The following is a 20,966-nucleotide window of genomic DNA, read 5'->3' as shown; positions in this document are numbered from 1 at the left end:
AGTTGAACATGTGCTCTTTATGACAGAATGTTAGAATTAGGTGAAATATAAAGTTACACCCCCCAAAAGGTACTCAATTGGTGGAATGACCCGAGTACTGAACTGGAGGTGGGAGAGCTAACGATGCTTCTACTGTTGCTCTCTCCTCAGACTCTTAGAGAAGCTATTTCAATCTGATATTTCTCCTATGGTCTAAAATAGATGTGTATAGAGGACTCCTCTGTAATATAACATGTCACACATTGTATCAAACTGATGGAATGTTAGGTGTCTCATTGAAAGTCTAACATCTACCATGACTACTGGATGTTTCAATTCTAATAAATAACAAAACAATCCACACCGTAACAACAATATTGCTTTTTTAATAAATGCTTTTATTAAAGAATAAAACTTTGCAAACAAAAATGACATCATCAAACATCACTGGCCTGACTTGAGCAGCTCTGCCCGGGGATGGAGCCAGCAACTTAGCTGCTACCGGTCCGGTCCAGGCTACCTGCAGACCTCCTCCCAGACCTCCTTTTCAGCACCTCCCCTTAACAGGAGAGGACTTCTGTTGAAACCATTTCCATTTTTGGGATATTTTCTAGGACTGTAGAGGTGGTAAGCAGAGATGAATTTAACTAGGATACAGATGAGAGTCTCTGTTCTTGGGAGGAGGGTCACTGACCTTCGATGGTTTGTTGCCTGATAAAGAGGATACTTGCTGGCTTGAGGAGACTATAATGTTTTGAGGAAGAAATGTGGCTCGATGACTTAAAGAGGAGGAGGAATTATTGGGCGACACTTTTAATTACCAACGTAACCTCAGTGGAACTGTGGCTTCATCGAATTCCAGCTCTAGGCAGACAGCACGTCAGGAAGACTGTAAGACATCACAGAGACAGGTAAGTATCTATATATTTACATGTGTGATGCATGTACACTAAACCCTCACATTTGGATAATGTCACTTTTTAAAGTGATGACATGTATATTAACAGTGTAAAACATGAATAGATGTTTAAACATTCTTTACCTCATCCTAATTTTCTTCCAGATGCTTGGCTTTTTCTTTGTCTTGGAGATTGGCTCTGATGTTTCAGCCTCTTCTGGAGCTTCTAGCTGCTGGCTGTCTGGCCCCCCCTGATGGTTCTCTGGCCCCTCCTGCTGGTTCTCTGAACTCCCCTCCTGGTTCTCTGCCCATGCCTGTTGCCTCCTTGGCCTTTCCTGGTGGCCATCAGCAGATCCAGTGGGCTCTTGGCTTACTTGTTGGCCTGTGGCCCAGCAGGGCAACTCCTGACCGTGGTTGTAATCGTGGCTGTGTTGGGTGGTTAGACACCGGGTGTTGATTTGAGCATCAGCCTCCAGATTCATCTGCTCCAGGTAGTTTTCCTTCATCCTCTCCCTCTCCTCCTTCAGTTGTTGATGAGTCTGTTTTTTAAGCAGGGACCGCTCTCTCCACTGCTTATTGAAATCCTCCATCTTCTTCCTTCTCTCCTCAGCCTTCAGCAGCTCCTTCCTCTTCTCCCTCTCTCTCTCTGCCCGGGTCATGGTGGATGTTAGCCTTGTGTGTCCAGGGATGGCTGGGAGGGGAGAAGAAGTAGAGTTTACATTCAACTTAGTGGATCTGATATCAACTTAAATGTAATGGACACAGGGAATGAAGAATAGAAAACACAATTGGATCTCAATGATTCTTTACTCTTTTCAGTTGAGCAAGGCATGGAATTTGTCAATAAAGTGCAATAATTCCCATCCCGAATTGACCTGGCCCTAAGTTGAACATGAGTCCAGAATGGCACCTATTCTTTGTATAGTGCCAGGGCATATGTGATCGCTTAGCGCCCCATGGCCACTAGTAGCCCCCGGATCCCCCCAAAACACGTTTTTGTGTGTGTGTTTTTAGGAACTCTTTCTGGGTCTCTACTTAGTCTTGAGAGTTAGACTAGTAGATGACACAAGGTACCATTTAAAAACGTGGTTGTTATCAGCAGTATTTTTCTTGTTATGTCAGTCAGTCACTCAATGAGCCATGTCAGCTAACATATTCTTTGGACAGTAGTTTTATATTGAAACAATGATGCAACATGATGACTGGTGTGGAACGTATGTGTGTAGAGGAGACTAAAGAGGATAATGTCATAAGTAGAGGGAAAACAGGTCTTACCTATGTGGACGATCTTATGGCCCTCCTCAGCCTCTCTCTGATACGTTCTCTCTATCTTTCTGATGTTCCTCTTCTCCCACTTCTTGTTTACCCAGCCCACAGCTCTCCTTCGGATACTTTTATCAAGTGGGAGAATGTCCTCCTTGTCATCTTCCTTCTCCTCCTCCTCTAACTCACCCCTCTTGTACTCAAGGATCTCCCTTCTTTCCTCTTCCACCATCTCCTCTCTTTTTTTTGCCTGTATTATTTCTTCTCTCTCTCTGATTAAAGATAAAAGGCATTTGATGGCTTTCTTTCTCTCCTCCTCTCTCTCTTCCTCTCTCTGCCTCTCCTCCTCTCTTAGTCTCAACATTTCTTTCTGTCTAGCAATTTCAATCTCTCGTTTTTTATCCTGCTCCTCTTGTTGTCTTGCCCTCTCCTGTTTTCTTTCCATCTCCAGCCGTCTTTCCTCCTTCTCCCTCCTGATTTGTTGTCCTCTTTCTATGTGTTCTCGTTCCCCCTTCAACACTTCTAACCTCCTCTCTTTACGCCTATTGAAGACTTCCCGTGCTTTTGCTTTAACATTAACTACTACATGTTTCTTCATGCTTACTTCCTTTCCTCTCTCTTCTCTTTCCCTGTACTCTTCCTCTGCTTCCTTAATCACTTCCTGCTTTTCTTCCATCTCTCTCTCCTGTTCTATCTCCAGTTCATTCTGTCCCTCAATTTCCCCCAAAATATTTTTCTGCCCTTCCTTTCTTCTTCCTGCTTCCTCCCTTTCTCTCATAATCATCTTTTCTTTCTCCATCTCTTTCTGTTGCTGATCTTTTAATTCCATCTCTCTCTGATTGTCATTGTCTTTCTCCCTTTCTTTCTCCTTCTCCATTTGTTTCTGTCTCTCCTCTTGTTGTTGTCGTCTGTGTATCTCTTCTATCTCTCTCTGTCTCTTGTTCTCCCTCTCTCTTCCCTCCTTCTCCATGTCAATTTGCTTCTGTTTCCATATATTTTCTTATTCTTGATCTCTCTCAAACATTATCTTTCTCTCCACTTGTTGTTGTCGTCTTTCTTTCTCTCCAATCTCTCTCTGTCTCTCTTTCTCTTCGATCGCTCTCTGTCTCTCTTCTTCTCTTTCTTCCTCTTCCATCTCTATTTGCTTCTGTTGACATCTTTCTTCATCATTCTCTCTTTTGATCTCTCTCTGTCTCTCTTCTTCTCTTTCTTCCTCTTCCATCTCTATTTGCTTCTGTTTAAATAGTTGTTCTTCATTCTCTCTTTCAATCTCTTTCTGTCTCTCTTCTTCTCTTTCTTCCTCTTCCATCTCTATTTGCTTCTGTTTAAATAGTTCTTCTTCATTCTCTCTTTCAATCTCTCTCTGTCTCTCTTCTTCTCTTTCTTTCTCTTCCATCTCTATTTTCTTCTGTTTACATCTTTCTTCTTCGTTCTCTCTTTCAATCTCTTTCTGTCTCTCTTCTTCTCTTTCGATATGTTTTTGTCTCTTTTCCATTATCTTTCTTTTGATCTCTCTCTGTCTCTCTTTCTTCCTCTTCCATCTCTATTTTCTTCTGTTGACATCTTTCTTCATCATTCTCTCTTTTGATCGCTCTCTGTCTCTCTTCTTCTCTTTCTTCCTCTTCCATCTCTATTTGCTTCTGTTTAAATAGTTGTTCTTCATTCTCTCTTTCAATCTCTTTCTGTCTCACTTCTCTTTCCATGTTTTTCTGTCTCTTCTCCATTCTCTTTCTTTTGATCTCTCTCTGTCTCTCTTTCTCCCTCTCTCGTTCTTCCTCTTCCATCTCTATTTGCTTCTGTTTACATCTTTCTTCTTCGTGCTCTCTTTCAATCTCTTTCTGTCTCTCTTCTTCTCTTTCCATAATTTTCTGTCTCTTCTCCATTCTCTTCCTTTTGATCTCTCTCTGTCTCTCTTTCTCCCTTTCTCGTTCTTCCTCTTCCATCTCTATTTGCTTCTGTTTACATCTTTCTTCTTCAATCTCTCTTTCAATCTCTCTCTGTCTCTCTTCTTCTCTTTCCATAATTTTCTGTCTCTTCTCCATTCTCTTCCTTTTTATCTGTCTCTGTCTCTCTTTCTCCCTCTCTCTTTCTTCCTCTTCCATCTCTATGTGCTTCTGTTTGCGTCTCTCCTCTTCTTCTTCTCTCTCCATCTCCTTCTTCTTCTCATCTTCTTCTTGTCTCTGTTTTGGTATTTTCTCCATTCTCTTTCTTTCTACCTCTTTCTGTTTGTTGTGCTCACCCTCCATCTTCTCCTCCATGTCCATTTGGTTCTGTTTCCATTTATATTTGTCTGTTTCCATATTTTCTAATTCTATCTGCTGTTCCTTGATTTTCTTGAAGACTTCCTCCAATTCAGACGTCTTTTTGTCATTGATGAGGGCTGTCTCCATCTCCATCTCTCTCTCCACTCTATTTTTCAACTCCTCTTCACTTCGTCTCCAATCATTTTCTCTCTCTCTGTCTCTATCAAATGTTCTCTCTGGTTCAGTCTCGTCTTTCAATGTAATCTCTTCTTTCATTCTCACAACCTCTCTGTCTAACACTAGTACATTTTGGTTAACCTGTTTCACTCTCTCATTCTGTCTTCTAAACGCTTCTTTCGCTCTTTCAAATTTGATTTTGTAATGAATCTCTTTTGTTGTCATATCTTCTTTCAGTCTCTCAACCTCTCTCTCTAACTCTTTTACCTTTTCGTTGACCAGTTTGACTTTCTCATTCTCTGCAATACGCATGTCTCTTTCTCTTTCAAATATGATTTCCTTCTCAATCTCTTTCAATCTCTCAATCTCTCGTTCTAACGCTTTTATCGTTTCTTCTGCCTGTTCCACTTTCTTCTTCATTTCTTGTCTTTCCAATTCTGCTTTTCTCTCCCTTTCCATCTCCCTTTCTCTCTCTTTTTCCCTCTCTCTTTCCCTCTCTCTTCCTGTTTCAATAGGTTTGTTGTTCCAGGCCAGTCTTGGTCGCTGATCCTCCATGACTTTCTGCCATAGCCTCAATCTCTCAATCTCTTGCTTCATTTTAAAAGGTAAAATTAGTGATAATCTATTATCAAGACATACTTTCAAAGGATTTGCAGAGAACGATACACAGAAATACAACCTAGAGCTAGGTAATTGCATCAAACACTGGACAACATCAATAGCAGGGTCATGTTGATCAATTCATCTGGACAATTCATTGTCAATTAATGTATTGACATGGTTTGAAAAAATTATGAGACATTTTATGGAATCAATTATGTCCAAATGTGTACAAATACAAACACACAACCTTCTTACCCATTCAGTTAGGGGTTTGAGAAATTCCTGTTACAATTTGTGTGATGTTACAACAATGTTGCCTCTGATGTTTATGCTTGAAGAAATTACTCCTACAAATGATGTTTCACTAATGCAGTTATTTACAACCTGCACAGATACAGTTATCAACAACAACAACAGTAATGACGTTAATAAGGAAGTGGATATTCAACCGGCAGAAGAAAGGCATAGGGGTTGAGATAAATGAAGGTTAGGTTCAGGACCTAGGGTTGGGTTAAGGTAAAGGTTAGGTATAGTTTCAGTGAGGTTAAGGTAAGGGTTAAAGGAAAGGAATAAAAGTTAACATTAGGTTAGCGTACCGCTGTCTGCCACTATTAATTTTCAGCTGGGTAAATATACACTGCCTTTTAATAATAACAATGACATGTCTTACGTGGGCCAGTTGTAGGTCCACCATCAGTAAATCCAGCAGTTGTTTTAGTCTGTGGATCTCCTGCAGTTTTCTCTGGTGCTCCATTGCTTCTGTGGCTCTCTCTGCTTCCCTCTGTCTCTCTGCTTCCCTCTGTCTCTCTGCTTCTCTCTGTCTCTCTGCCTCCCTCTGTCTCTCTGCTTCCTTCTGTCTCTCTGCCTCCCTCTGTCTCTCTGCTTCTCTCTGTCTCTCTGCTTCTCTCTGTCTCTCTGCTTCTCTCTGTCTCTCTGCTTCTCTCTGTCTTTCTGAATCTCTCTGGCTCTCTGCCTCCCTCTGGCTCTCTGACTCCCTCTGACTCTCTGCCTCCCTCTGGCTCTCTGCCTCCCTCAGTCTCAGGATCTCAGCCTTCCACTCTTTCATGATACCCCTTTCTACTCTTCTTCTCCTCCTTTCATCTTTTAAAAGGGCTCGGAGATGGTCTGTCTCAGACTGTAATTGTTCAATGATCTTGTCCTTCTCCGTTTCACCATTCCTCTTCTTCTTTTCCTCCTCCCAGAGGCACACTTGGAGTCTGTCCATCTCCTTCTTCTGATTTCGGATTGTTCGATCCTTCCCCATCAACTCAAGCATGTGGGCTTCCTTCTCTGTACAGGTCTTCTTCTCTTCTCTCGGGAAGTAAACCTCCATCTCTGCCTGCTTGTAGCTGGGAGCAAAGGAATGTCAACACATTATTTAGGAAGTGAACTCAGACAATTTACTTCAATATTAAAATAATAATTCAACTTCTGCTCAATTTAACTGTCTTTAATAACACAAATCACACAACTGTGACTTACAGTACGTGAATGTGATGAGTTGACTGTCCATGATGGCCAGAGGTGGGTAATGTGTCACTCTGGTCCAGGGCGTTACGTACAGCTTGCAGACACTGAGCCTTCCTTCAGCAAGCCGCACATAATGCCCTGTACCAGAGCTAGGTTATGTGATGAATGACTTACAGACTGTTCCACATGATAGGAGGGGGTAAGAAGACAGTCCCAGTAGGAGACGGAGATCGTCCAGAAGAAGAAGAGGTGTCCATCTCCTCAGAGACTGCAGGAAAGGTCTACACGTTTTATTTCTGGAAAATAAAGAGATGCCTTCGTTCAGCAACAATGTGTGTTTCTATGTTTCTGTCACTAGATGGTGCCATTGTACACAACATTTACTCACCAGGTCAGTGAATTCAGAAACAGTCTTCAGAGTTGAGTCCTCAAGCTCTAGCCTACAACCCATCATGCATCAGCACAACTAATATAATAATACCTCATCACAGTACACCTGGATTGTGTTCACAAAGTGTTTCAGGGTAGGAGTGCTGATCTAGGATCAGGTCGCCTCCTGTCCATCAAAATGTATTCAGTTTAATTTAAAAGACCAAACTGATTATTGATCAGCACTCCTTCTATGAGACTTTGTGAATATGAGCCTATGTGAAAGAACCTTTCTGGCATATGGTGGCTAGACAGTACACAGACAATTCAGATAGTCCGACAGACAGACAGAAGAGTAGATACAGATGGAGTGATTGATAGCAACAGAAATAACGAAGCGGATGGTTAATGTATTGTAAACGTTTGTAAATATTTGACTCACCTCAAATCACACGTGTCAAACCTCAGTTTTAGTGTTGAACCGAATAATATCCTCGGCATTAACTTTCTCTGGTCTGGAGCTGTATTGTTGCGTCATTTGGAACGCTTGAGCGTCATAATCCGTTCACCGCGCCTGCTTGATTGACAGCTAGGGGTTCTCCTGCGCATCAGTGTCCAAAAGTCGATAATGTTTAGCTACTCATAATTGATAAAGTCATTTATAACTATTTTCACTTGACTTTTATTTCGTGTATTTTTGCCTAAGGTTATTTGGAATTATATGTTGTGTGATTTGTCTTTGTATGGGCCTAAAGTTCAATGAAATACAAACAGCAACCATAGCCTACAAACATTTCCCACACAAATACAAATGTGGGTGTTTAGTGAGAACACAAGATAATAACATTACAGCCATAACTGTACAAACAAACATACAATCACAACTCTCTCCCCACTATTTATTGCTTATTATACTGTACATATCGGTCACATTAATGACATTGCACTCAGGAAAGTTGTCTGTAGGCTATTGGGGAGATGCGCATAGCCCGTTGAGTTGTCACGTTCCAGTCCAAACATGACCTGGGATGTGAGAAGGGAGCTATTCTATAACACATGTAGATGACATGTTGTCTTTATATGTAGATTATATTTTGGTTTTATATTTCATATTTGATTGATGATTAGGCCTATAACTTTTGATTCCACTTTGGCTACCTTGCACCATATTGTCCTCTCTTGCTATATCTTAAACTTTATGCCCTTGTGCAGATCTTCTCTCTAAACAATAGTCATGATAGTTTGAATGAGTTGGGTAAACTACACTGTTGTTAGCTTCTCAGTCTGTACTGTACTGTCCCTGGAAGACTCTCCACATAGTTCACCTAGATCCAGTCCACTTTGTTCCACTGGTCAAATAATCATCCAAACCTCTGATTAGTGAATCAGGTGTGCTGGTTGTGGAATACCTCCCTGGTTAGGGGGAGGACAGGTTTGAGAAGGGAAAGACTAAATTGACTTTTCTGACCAACATACCATTGACAGCCCATCTGGCCAAAACTTAAAACGGACTCTAACCTTAACCCTAACATGAACCCTAACATGAACCCTAACATGAACCCTAACATTAACCCTAACATTAACCAAACCCTTAAGCCTTAAAGGTAGTCTCATCAGTCATCAGACTGTAGTTTCTCCCTGTGTGTCCAGTAAACCTCCTCTCATCATGGGTGTGATTCAGACTGTAGTTTCTCACTGTGTGTCCAGTAAACCTCCTCTCATCATGGGTGTGATTCAGACTGTAGTTTCTCCCTGTGTGTCCAGTAAACCTCCTCTCATCATGGGTGTGATTCAGCCTGTAGTTTCTCCCTGTGTGTCCAGTAAACCTCCTCTCATCATGGGTGTGATTCAGACTGTAGTTTCTCCCTGTGTGTCCAGGAAACCTCCTCTCATCATGGGTGGGATTCAGACTGTAGTTTCTCCCTGTGTGTCCAGTAAACCTCCTCTCATCATGGGTGTGATTCAGACTGTAGTTTCTCCCTGTGTGTCCAGGAAACCTCCTCTCATCATGGGTGTGATTCAGACTGTAGTTTCTCCCTGTGTGTCCAGTAAACCTCCTCTCATCATGGGTGTGATTCAGCCTGAAGCTGGAGAGGCCAGTAGCAACCAGCCCGACCACTTTATTACTAGTTGGGGATGGATAGTATCTCTAGAGGTACAGTACGGCATTTCCATGTAAAAGGATTGTCTATTAGGTATTTGTTGTGAAATTGTTAGATATTACTTGTTAGATATTACTGCACTGTCGGAACTAGAAGCACAAGCATTTCGCTAGACTCCCAATAACATCTACTAACCATGTGTTGTGACCAATACAATTTGATTTTGATTTGAGCACCAATTCTAATGTTCATAGGAGCATGTGTAATTGGGTGTGAAATGAAATCTAAGATGTAATTATAGATACATGTTTCAACCAGTGAAGGCTTTGATTTCTGGGTAAACAGATGGAAAAGGGATCTTAGAAAACATCACCAGAAAAAGTCTTAAAAGGTCCAATATCAGAACTACATAAAAACAGAATCATGTTGACATAAAGACCCCTGACTACTAATATCAACACTTACATTTGGGTTTGGAGAAATCGTTTTGGTAATATTGTCTTGTGCCTTGTAATTCCGTTACCAAAAACCCACATAACTTCAAGATATTTTCACATTTGTCTTTGTGAGGAGGGGGGATAATGAAAGTTATGTTGTAATGGTGGAGCTAACAATTAGTTCTAGTGATTTTTCTGATGTGTATTTTGTTTGTGAATTATTAAGTGATTACAACTCATAATTCCGTTGCCAAATTGGTCGCTGCATCAAAACCAATTATCCATTACAACTCTATTGTTGCATTACATCTCCACATTTCATATTCCAGTATCAACAAAATAAAAGGTCTGAGGTTAAAATACTATCACCACACATCTACACATTCACATTATATATAACTCACTGTACTATCAGTGTCAATTTGGAAAAAGCTATACATTACTGGAGGACTGTGCTAAACAGTGCTTCAACCATTATATTATAAACCACTAACATGTAAGCTATCAGACTGAGATAAACTAGCCTAGAGCTAGCTAGTGCTTAGCCAAGTTAAATTTGGTTAGCATCAAGCTAGCAAACTGTTAAATGCTATTTTTGTAGAAATATTAACACATTTTATCGAGACATCACATATTTACATATATTACCTGAACTAAACTGAGTCTTTGATAGAAAATAAAACAAATAGGACTTTTGCACATTACGTAACTTGATTAATAGGGTAAAATGATGAGACGGAGAAACGTTATTAGTTTTCAGTAGTAGGAATTCTCCAAGATTGAAGAAGAAACCTCTAAGACCTCACGATCTCACTAACGCTCCCCATTGACATCACAGCTCCCCCTAGCAGCAGTAATCATATACATTACTTTAAATGAAAATACCTGGGAGGCCTAGAAAATGATACAAGGGATGGATCCATCAGATAACAAATGAAGTAAAACATAAAGAATATGACCATACATATTTGTATGTTGCACATATACACATGGCATATGCTTGGGTGCCACCTTGACATCTCTGATCTGCTGCCTCAGTGGTGGAAAAAGTACTCAATAGTCATACTTGAGTAAAAGTAAAGATACCTTAATAGAAAATGACAAGTAAAAGTGAGAGTCACCCAGTAAAATACTACTTGAGTAAAAGTCTAAAAGTATTTGGTTTTAAATGTACTTAAGTATCAAAAGTAAAAGTACAAGTGTAAACCATTTCAAATTCCTTATATTAAGCAAACCAGATGGTACAATTTTATTTTATTTTAAAATATATTTGCGGATAGCCAGGGGAACACTCCAACACTCAGATATAATTTACAAACAAAGCATTTGTGTTTAGTGAGTCCTCAAGATCAGAGGCAGTAGGGATGACCAGGGATGTTCTCTGTTTAGTGAGTCCACCAGATCAGAGGCAGTAGGGGTGACCAGGGATGTTCTCTGTTTAGTGAGTCCGCCAGATCAGAGGCAGTAGGGATGACCAGGGATGTTCTCTGTTTAGTGAGTCCTCCAGATCAGAGGCAGTAGGGATGACCAGGGATGTTCTCTGTTTAGTGAGTCCTCCAGATCAGAGGCAGTAGGGATGACCAGGGATGTTCTCTGTTTAGTGAGTCCTCCAGATCAGAGGCAGTAGGGGTGACCAGGGATGTTCTCTGTTTAGTGAGTCCTCCAGATCAGAGGCAGTAGGGGTGACCAGGGATGTTCTCTGTTTAGTGAGTCCTCCAGATCAGAGGCAGTAGGGATGACCAGGAATGTTCTCTGTTTAGTGAGTCCACCAGATCAGAGGCAGTAGGGGTGACCAGGGATGTTCTCTGTTTAGTGAGTCCTCCAGATCAGAGGCAGTAGGGATGACCAGGGATGTTCTCTGTTTAGTGAGTCCTCCAGATCAGAGGCAGTAGGGATGACCAGGGATGTTCTCTGTTTAGTGAGTCCTCCAGATCAGAGGCAGTAGGGATGACCAGGGATGTTCTCTGTTTAGTGAGTCCTCCAGATCAGAGGCAGTAGGGATGACCAGGGATGTTCTCTGTTTAGTGAGTCCTCCAGATCAGAGGCAGTAGGGATGACCAGGGATGTTCTCTGTTTAGTGAGTCCTCCAGATCAGAGGCAGTAGGGGTGACCAGGGATGTTCTCTGTTTAGTGAGTCCTCCAGATCAGAGGCAGTAGGGATGACCAGGGATGTTCTCTGTTTAGTGAGTCCACCAGATCAGAGGCAGTAGGGGTGACCAGGGATGTTCTCTGTTTAGTGAGTCCTCCAGATCAGAGGCAGTAGGGATGACCAGGGATGTTCTCTGTTTAGTGAGTCCTCCAGATCAGAGGCAGTAGGGATGACCAGGGATGTTCTCTGTTTAGTGAGTCCTCCAGATCAGAGGCAGTAGGGATGACCAGGGATGTTCTCTGTTTAGTGAGTCCTCCAGATCAGAGGCAGTAGGGGTGACCAGGGATGTTCTCTGTTTAGTGAGTCCTCCAGATCAGAGGCAGTAGGGATGACCAGGGATGTTCTCTGTTTAGTGAGTCCTCCAGATCAGAGGCAGTAGGGATGACCAGGGATGTTCTCTGTTTAGTGAGTCCTCCAGATCAGAGGCAGTAGGGATGACCAGGGATGTTCTCTGTTTAGTGAGTCCTCCAGATCAGAGGCAGTAGGGGTGACCAGGGATGTTCTCTGTTTAGTGAGTCCTCCAGATCAGAGGCAGTAGGGGTGACCAGGGATGTTCTCTGTTTAGTGAGTCCTCCAGATCAGAGGCAGTAGGGGTGACCAGGGATGTTCTCTGTTTAGTGAGTCCTCCAGATCAGAGGCAGTAGGGGTGACCAGGGATGTTCTCTGTTTAGTGAGTCCTCCAGATCAGAGGCAGTAGGGGTGACCAGGGATGTTCTCTGTTTAGTGAGTCCGCCAGATCAGAGGCAGTAGGGGTGACCAGGGATGTTCTCTTGATAATTGTGTAAATTGGACCATTTTCCTGTCAAAATGTAACAAGTACTTTTTGATGTCAGGGAAAATGTATGGAGTAAAAAGTACATTATTTTCTTTAGGAATGTAGGGAAGTCAAAGTAAAAGATGGCAACAAGAGGGCCCCCACACTCATTTTAGATCCCAAGGGGTCTTTATTTTCATACTGGATGCTCTCACCCTCATCACTATCTCCTTTGTCATCTTCCATTCATGGCATTTCAACATTAAAACAGAGGGGCACATCACACTCATGTCTTTTTTTTGGAACTCAAACCACACACACACACACACACACACACACACACAATTATAGCATCTTGTTTACATTTCTCACATTGTAGGCGCCCAGCTGAGGCCCTGGATGGACCATATTGCAATGAGATGGGCACAGGGGTATGTACAGTTGATGACGGGAGTGTACATACACCTTAGCCAAATACATTTAAACAGAGTTTTTCACAATTCCTGACATTTAATCCAAGTAAAGATTCCCTGTCTTAGGTCAGTTAAGATCACCACTTTCTTTTAAGAATGTGAAATGTCAGAATAATAGGACAGAGAATGATTTATTTCAGCTTTTATTTCTTTCATCACATTCCTAGTGGGTCATAAGTTTACATACAGTCAATTAGTATTTGGTTGCATTCCCTTTAAATTGTTTAACTTGGGTCAAACGTTTCAGGTAGCCTTCCACAAGCTTCCCACAATAAATTTGGTGAATTTTAGAACAGTTCTCTTTATGTTTTATCAGACCAGAGGACATTTCTCCAAAAAGTACGATCTTTGTCTACATGTGCAGTTGCAAACCGTTGTCTGGCTTTTCTATGGTGGTTTTGGAGCAGTGGCTTCTTCCTTGCTGAGGGCCTTTCAGGTTATGTCGATATAGGACTCGTTTTACTGTGGATAAAGATATTGTTGTACCTGGTTCCTCCAGCTACTTCACAAGGTCCTTTGCTGTTGTTCTGGGATTGATTTGCACTTTTTGCACCAAAGTACGTTCATCTCTAGGAGACAGAGCACATCTCCTTCCTGAGCGGTATGACAGCTGCGTGGTCCCATGGTGTTTATACTTGCGTACTATTGTTTGTACAGATGAATGTGGTACCTTCAGGGGTTTGGAACTTGCTCCCAAGGATGAACCAGACTTGTGGAGGTCTACAATTTTTTTTCCTGAGGTCTTGGCTGATTTCTTTCGATTTTCCCATGACGTCAAGCAAAGAGGCACTGAGTTTTAAGGTAGGCCTTGAAATACATCCACAGGTACTGTTAGAGTTGCGTCAATTCGAATCTGGTATCAGGATAAATATGACATTGAGTCACCGATTGTATACTATGTATTTTTTATCAGCTAAGCAATAAGTGGTAAATGCAATTTTCGTATATACGGGCTCTCTGTCCCACCTCGCAGGGCAAACAGAGACCTGACTTGTTCCTGACAAAGATATTATAATATACTCTTGACAGAAGCTTCCGACCCGGCCTGTCAGAGTAGAGACTGGGCGTGGTTTAAACTCACCCAGCCTATTGTTGATTGTTGGTGCAAGAGCTGGTCCCAGCCTCCTTGGCGCTTCAGCGGTCAGTCGTTGTAGTTGTGTAGAATATCTATGCGCTCACACACTCAATACAGTTATCTAACACCTGGCTCCTGTTATCTAACAAAAGACTGTTTGTTCTCCCAATACTACGTTCTGAATGTGCCCCCACAACTCATTGCACAGTTCCTGTCTTCATGTTATCCTGTATTTTTGCATCACGAGAAAGGCCTTAACAATGTCTCAAGTCAGCTATGTTGCATAACACATATACCCAAACAAGCCAACAGCAAATAGTATTCCATCACATATGATATGGTAAGGGCTATAGTGTGTAACACAGAACCTCACAGTACACATCCAGTTGCCTCAAATGATGTCAATTAGCCTATCAGAAGCTTCTAAAGCCATGACATCATTTTCTGGAATTTTCCAAGCTGTTTAAATGCAATATTCAACTTAGTTTATGTAAACTTCTGACCCACTGAAATTGTGATACAGTTAATCATAAGTGAAATAATCTGTCGGTACATTTTTTGGGGAAAAATAACTTGTTTCATGCACAAAGTAGATGTCCTAAACAACTTACCAAAACTATAGTTTGTTAACAAGAAATGTATGGAGTGGTTGAAAAATGAGTTTTAATGACTCCAACCTAAGTGTATGTAAACTTCCGACTTCAACTGTATATACAGTCCTTTCTAGTGTGGCGGCAAATGAGTTGAACAGGAGAAGAGGATGAGGTTGGTGGTGGAGGAAGAGCAGTGGGGGTGGTGGGTAGAACAGCTGCAGTGACGTTGATTGGTTGCTCTGGCTCATCACTTGTTGACTAAAAGAAAGAAAGATTTAGACATTTGTTGGACATTGCCATAGTTCAACAGCTGAAAAGCCTTCATTAACATACTCCCAGAGATAGAAAGACATCCAGTATTCACTGAATGAAGGAGCCTATTTACAATTTCATTCATCAATTAAATAAATGATACTATAGTACATTCAATGACGTTATTATTGTAGACAATAGGCTACTCCTGTATCTACCTTCTACAATACCGTCATCATTGAATGAAGCAGAATATCCATCCACAATTACAATGGTAGGTGTGGTGATGGTAGGTGTAATGATGGTAGGTGTAATGATGGTAGGTGTGGTGATGGTAGGTGTGATAGGTGTGGTGATTGTAGGAATGGTAGGTGTAATGATGGTAGGTGTGGTGACGGTAGGTATGATGATGGTAGATACGGTGATGTTAGTTGTGGTAGGTAGGTGTGGTGGTTGTGGTGATTAGGCTTGGGCGGTATCCAGATTTTCATATTGTCATACCATCCTTCTCTCATACCGGGATTTACAGTATTACCGGCATAGCACATGAGGGGGTGCTAAAAACACAAGAAAAACCTATTGCCCTCTATTACCAGAATGCTAACAAATTAGCACAAACTGATAGCAAATTCACATAGACGCTGTTAGCTAAATGCTAACAACTGAAAACGAACAAACTAATTGCAAAGCAGTGGAGGCTGCTGAGGGGAAGACAGCTCATAATAATGTCTGGAATGAAGTCAATTGAGTGGTATCAAACACATGGAAACATCTTTGATGTGGTTGAACCCACTCCATTGACTCCATTCCAACTATTATTATGAGCCGTCGTCTCCTCAGCAGCTTCCACTGTTGCAAAGAAAGGCAAATCCAGCTCATAAAGTGATGTAAGGGATAATCAACGAGGGACTATGAGTTCTATGGTAAATAATGAACACTGTGGAACTGACCTTCCATGGACTTTATTTTCCAGAGAACCATAAAGCCCTGAGTTGATTATCCCTTTTATACCATGGCTATAATTTAACACATTTGCCGGTAGAAATGTCTTCAACATCCATTGAAGTAGCTAGCAAGTTTACTAGATAGCTACAGTAGTTGCCTTGGTAACAAACCAACATACTTGCTAGTTTAGATAACCAAACCATCAGTCCTAGCTTGCTATTATGAAAACCTAATTCAACAACACCAATAATGTTTTCAATTTGACTTGATTTGTAATGTCCAAAAGTCCAAACGTAATTACTGTGGATTGGAGGGAAGAGGTCTGTGAACCAATATCAGTTTGTTGTATTCATAAAAGTGGAAGCTACTGAAGTTTTAGAGAAGCATTTTTCAGGTAAAGTCCATTCAAATTCATTAAAAAAATATAAAGTTTAAAAAAATACAGAAAGTAATTGACGTTTATTAGTGGGATGAGGTTCCTGAACCAATGATAGTTGTTTGTATTCATTAAAGTAATATGGGGTGGAAGCTATTGACGTTTTAAGAAAGTATCTTTACTGTAAAGTCAATTTAAGTTGGTAGAATATCACCAAAGTCAAGAAATACAAAAGTAATAGCTATTGATTGGAGGGATGAGGTCCCTGAACCAATCACAGTTAGTTTAACTCATGAATGTCTCATGGGGTGGAATCTATTGACATTTTAAAGTAGTATTCATGTAAATGTAATGAATGTTTGTAAAAAAGTATCCAAAGCCAACAAATACAAACACAAATTGCTGTTGATTGGAGGCATGACGTCCCTGAACCAATGTGGTAGGTAAGTTTGGTTGGTTGTTTTCATGAAAGTCTAATGGGGTGGAAGATATTGATTTTTTAAAAGTATTTTTATGTAAAGTAACTTGTTTTACTTTTAGTAGATTTTATATAACTTTAAAATAATGTAACTAATTGCATTCGAGAAAAGAGGTCTCTTATCAGTGTCAAATTTGTTTGAGATCTCTGTCATGTCGTTGAGAAGGTATTGATATTTTTCATTTACAGGCAATTGTATGCGATGCAGTTTTAAGACGGTCCCTTAACCCTCTGAGCAGAGGATGGCACATTTTTAGCTACATTTCACCTCCAAAAAGTGAATATGACACCGAATTGGCAAAACAAGGGGTTTAACTTATTCACTATCATCAGCCAATTTAGAATATTACATTAATATATATATATTTTTCCGTTGAAGAGGTTTTGAAGAGCAAAGTCTGAATCTTTAATATAAAGCTAACTACACCACTGTAAAACAATGAATGATTGAATCATTCAATATTGATTGACCAATAAAAACGTTGAGCTCATCTTTTAATAATAATGTATTCATCATAGAATCATCTTTCATTATATTGTTGTCAGTGGCGAGCCGTCATTCAGGGCAGGTGGGGCGGAGCCACACCCGTTTTGAGCCCCACGTGTTTAACAACAATATATATATTTATATAGATGTTGCCTGCTTTGCATGTTATTTTGGCATTAATAAGTGTCACATATCGGTTTGTAAACAATATAAACTTTTTTTTAAAATCATACAAACACTGTCTTTTTTTGCTTTCTTGAGGAAGGCAGCTCATAAATGCAGGTGTTTCAGCCCAGCTTAGTGCTTTCTGTGGTGGTGGGGCAGCCAGTGAGAAATACGGAGCGTAGGGGTTGGTAATGTTCTCTGGTTGCGCCGTGATTGGTTCAACATCATATTTTCAAAATCATAGCTACCAAGCTAGCAGTCATCATCATGCATCCAGTCAACAATCTACTGGCAAATCCTTTTCAATCCTTGTGATATGAAGAGAAATTATAGATAAAAAGTATTGGTGGTCATCAACCTTTCCAAATAAACACAAAAAGTTGGAAATCGCAAATTCAACAATGAGTGGTTTGGAAGGAATCAGAGGCTAACTGCAAGCTAAGCTAAAGCTTAACAAAGCAATCACTAGCCTGCTATTCAGCATGACTCCTGAGTGGTTGGAAGCTTCTCTATAAATGATGTAATATGCCTGGGAGTGTCACGTTCTAACCTTAGTTCCTTTATTATGTCTTTGTGTTAGTTTGGTCAGGGCGTGAGTTGGGGTGGGGAGTCTATGTTATTTTTTCTATGTAGTATTTATGTGTTTGGCCTGGTATGGTTCTCAATCAGAGACAGATTTCGTTCGTTGTCTCTGATTGAGAATCATACTTGGGTAGCCTGTTTTCCCCATTTTAGAGGTGGGTGATTGTTTTCTGTCTCTGTGTCTTCACCAGACAGATCTGTTTTGTTTTCGTTCGTTGTCCTTGTTATTTTGTTTTTTGTGTTCAATGTTAATAAATGATCAACATGGACACGTATCACGCTGCATATTGGTCCGATCCTTCATACTCCTCGTCAGAGGAAGACGAATATCGTTACAGGGAGACATGTATACTGTATCTAAGAAAGTAATACTAAGTGTATGTTGTGTAGTAAGCTGTTAGTAGCCCATGTGCCTCACCCTAATAACTTTGTCCCTTTCCCCTCTCATAACTTAGCCTACTGCTCTGACTTGGTGGTGCACATGTAGACTATAGCCTGTTTTAGAGAAATGTAATCATTGAATATTGTACGAGCTTTCATTGTCTGCTTATATGCAGTTATGACTTGGTGTACAGGGAGAATACTGTAAGAATGGCCCATGTTCAAAATTCTGTCGCTGTACATTTCAAAAGTGCTGAACAAATGGTTATATTGACGACGTTCATCCTAGGTCTCTCATTGTCTTAATCTAAATTACAGATATCCTGTAGTCCACTCGTTGTCCCCTTATGCCATAGTTTGTACATCTCAATTGTCAGTAGAAACCACATTTGTTTAAGCAAGTCAGCCATATCAGCTATGTTTTTTAAAAATGATTCTCTCCATGGTGCTGAAAAGATAGCTCTGCTGTTGGGACAGCTTTATGTCGACCCTAACAGTTTGTGGGCACCGTTTGTTAAATTTATAGTGCAATTAATGTATTGTTTAGTGTTGTGTTGTGTAGTGGCTTTGCTGGCATTCATCTAAAACATTTTGGGGGAGTTTTCCCCACCAAGATGTACATGCTGCAATCACCACTGGGTGGGTGAATTATAACACATCAACCCTGTTACCTATAGATAGACAGTCTAGACATGTTTAAACTATTTACATGTGTTTGGTAAGCTTGCATTCCATTCCCCCTGTCACATGGGGATCTATGGTTGATTCTAGATGAAATAGTCAACTCTGTTACAGTCAACCCTGTCACTTTATTTGGCACTTAATAGGCACTTACTATAGTATGTATTTGTTACTTTGAGATGGAAAACATGTTTTATATTAAGTTGAACATGTGCTCTTTATGACAGAATGTTAGAATTAGGTGAAATATAAAGTTACATCCCCCAAAAGGTACTCAATTGGTGGAATGACCCGAGTACTGAACTGGAGGTGGGAGAGCTAACGATGCGTCTACTGTTGCTCTCTCCTCAGATTCTTAGAGAAGCTGATATTTCTCCTATGGTCTAAAATAGATGTGTATAGAGGACTCCTCTCTAATATAACATGTCACACATTGTATCAAACTGATGGAATGTTAGGTGTCTCATTGAAAGTCTAACATCTACCATGACTACTGGATGTTTCAATTCTAATAAATAACAAAACAATCCACACCGTAACAACAATATTGCTTTTTTACTAAATGTTTTTATTAAAGAGTAAAACTTTGCTAACAAAAATGACATCATCAAACATCACTGGCCTGACTTGAGCAGCTCTGCCCGGGGATGGAGCCAGCAACTTAGCTGCTACCGGTCTGGTCCAGGCTACCTGCAGACCTCCTCCCAGACCTCCTTTTCAGCACCTCCCCTTAACAGGAGAGGTGGTGGAAATGATCAGAGTTGCATTCAACTTGAATAAAGATGAGAAACTCTGGTCTGTGGAGCCACTGGTCTGAGGGGAGGACTTCTGTTGAAACCATTTCCATTTTTGGGATATTTTCTAGGACTGTAGAGGTGGTAAGCAGAGATGAATTTAACTAGGATACAGATGAGAGTCTCTGTTCTTGGGAGGAGGGTCACTGACCTTCGATGGTTTGTTGCCTGATAAAGAGGATACTTGCTGGCTTGAGGAGACTATAATGTTTTGAGGAAGAAATGTGGCTCGATGACTTAAAGAGGAGGAGGAATTATTGGGCGACACTTTTAATTACCAACGTAACCTCAGTGGAACTGTGGCTTCATCGAGTTCCAGCTCTAGGCAGAATGCTGTAAGACATCACAGAGACAGGTAAGTATCTATATATTTACATGTGTGTTGCATGTACACTAAACCCTCACATTTGGATAATGTCACTTTTTAAAGTGATGACATGTATATTAACAGTGTAAAACATTAATAGATGTTTAAACATTCTTTACCTCATCCTAATTTTCTTCCAGATGCTTGGCTTTTTCTTTGTCTTGGAGATTCGCTCTGATTTTTCAACCTCTTCTGGAGCTTCTAGCTGCTGGCTGTCTGGCCCCCCCTGATGGTTCTCTGGCCCCTCCTGCTGGTTCTCTGAACTCCCCTCCTGGTTCTCTGCCCATGCCTGTTGCCTCCTTGGCCTTTCCTGGTGGCCATCAGCAGATCCAGTTGGCTCTTGGCTTACTTGTTGGCCATTGGCCCACCCGGGCAACTCCTGACCGTGGTTGTAATCGTGGCTGTGTTGGGTGGTTAGACACCGGGTGTTGATTTGAGCATCAGCCTCCAGATTCATCTGCTCCAGGTAGTTTTCCTTCATCCTCTCCCTCTCCTCCTTCAGTTGTTGATGAGTCTGTTTTTTAAGCAGGGACCGCTCTCTCCACTGCTTATTGAAATCCTCCATCTTCTTCCTTCTCTCCTCAGCCTTCAGCAGCTCCTTCCTCTTCTCCCTCTCTCTCTCTGCCCGGGTCATGGTGGATGTTAGCCTTGTGTGTCCAGGGATGGCTGGGAGGGGAGAAGAAGTAGAGTTCACATTCATCTTAGTGGATCTGGTATCAACTTAAATGTAATGGACACAGGGAATGAAGAATAGAAAACACAATTGGATCTCAATGATTCTTTACTCTTTTCAGTTGAGCAAGGCATGGAATTTGTCAATAAAGTGCAATAATTCCCATCCTGAATTGACCTGGCCCTAAGTTGAACATGAGT

At 41.0% G+C, this 20,966-nt stretch overlaps 3 protein-coding genes and 1 pseudogene across 3 annotated transcripts; all 4 read right to left on the bottom strand.

Annotated features, from left to right (window-relative positions):
- Nucleotides 1-1,017: 1,017 nt before the first annotated feature.
- LOC149982763 (uncharacterized) lies at nucleotides 1,018-1,771 on the bottom strand. Its single transcript, XM_090239256.1, has 2 exons — nucleotides 1,753-1,771; nucleotides 1,018-1,622 (listed from the first exon to the last, which is right to left on the bottom strand). The coding sequence occupies exons 1-2, from the start codon at nucleotides 1,769-1,771 to the stop codon at nucleotides 1,018-1,020; spliced, it is 624 nt and encodes a 207-aa protein (XP_090095382.1).
- LOC149982762 (uncharacterized) lies at nucleotides 1,590-3,436 on the bottom strand. The gene has a single exon (XM_090236929.1). It carries the CDS (start codon nucleotides 3,108-3,110, stop codon nucleotides 2,025-2,027), a length of 1,086 nt encoding a protein of 361 aa, XP_090093055.1. The 5' UTR covers nucleotides 3,111-3,436; the 3' UTR covers nucleotides 1,590-2,024.
- LOC149982761 (uncharacterized) lies at nucleotides 3,013-4,980 on the bottom strand (annotated as a pseudogene).
- Nucleotides 4,981-5,536: 556 nt separating this feature from the next.
- On the bottom strand, nucleotides 5,537-20,793 carry LOC149982760 (uncharacterized). Its single transcript, XM_090239254.1, has 3 exons — nucleotides 20,213-20,793; nucleotides 6,337-6,512; nucleotides 5,537-5,547 (listed from the first exon to the last, which is right to left on the bottom strand). Exons 1-3 carry the CDS (start codon nucleotides 20,791-20,793, stop codon nucleotides 5,537-5,539), a joined length of 768 nt encoding a protein of 255 aa, XP_090095380.1.
- Between the last annotated feature and the right edge of the window lie 173 nt (nucleotides 20,794-20,966).

Source organism: Oncorhynchus mykiss, chromosome 6, assembly GCF_057628025.1.
Source record: "Oncorhynchus mykiss isolate SJ-2025 chromosome 6, ASM5762802v1, whole genome shotgun sequence".
Classification (NCBI taxonomy): domain Eukaryota; kingdom Metazoa; phylum Chordata; class Actinopteri; order Salmoniformes; family Salmonidae; genus Oncorhynchus; species Oncorhynchus mykiss.
Note: the sequence above shows the minus strand (reverse complement) of the source record. Positions and strands in the feature narration are given on the sequence as shown.

Bases quoted from the DNA above. Each gene is read 5' to 3' on its own strand.
- LOC149982762 (XM_090236929.1), bottom strand. From the start codon at position 3,110: ATGGAGAAGGAGGGAAGAGAGAGGGAGAACAAGAGACAGAGAGAGATA.
- LOC149982760 (XM_090239254.1), bottom strand. From the start codon at position 20,793: ATGAATGTGAACTCTACTTCTTCTCCCCTCCCAGCCATCCCTGGACAC. The intron at 6,513-20,212 runs GTAAAGAATGTT...CTTTGCTCCCAG, and splicing joins TGGAAGAAAATTAGGATGAG to CTACAAGCAGGCAGAGATGG.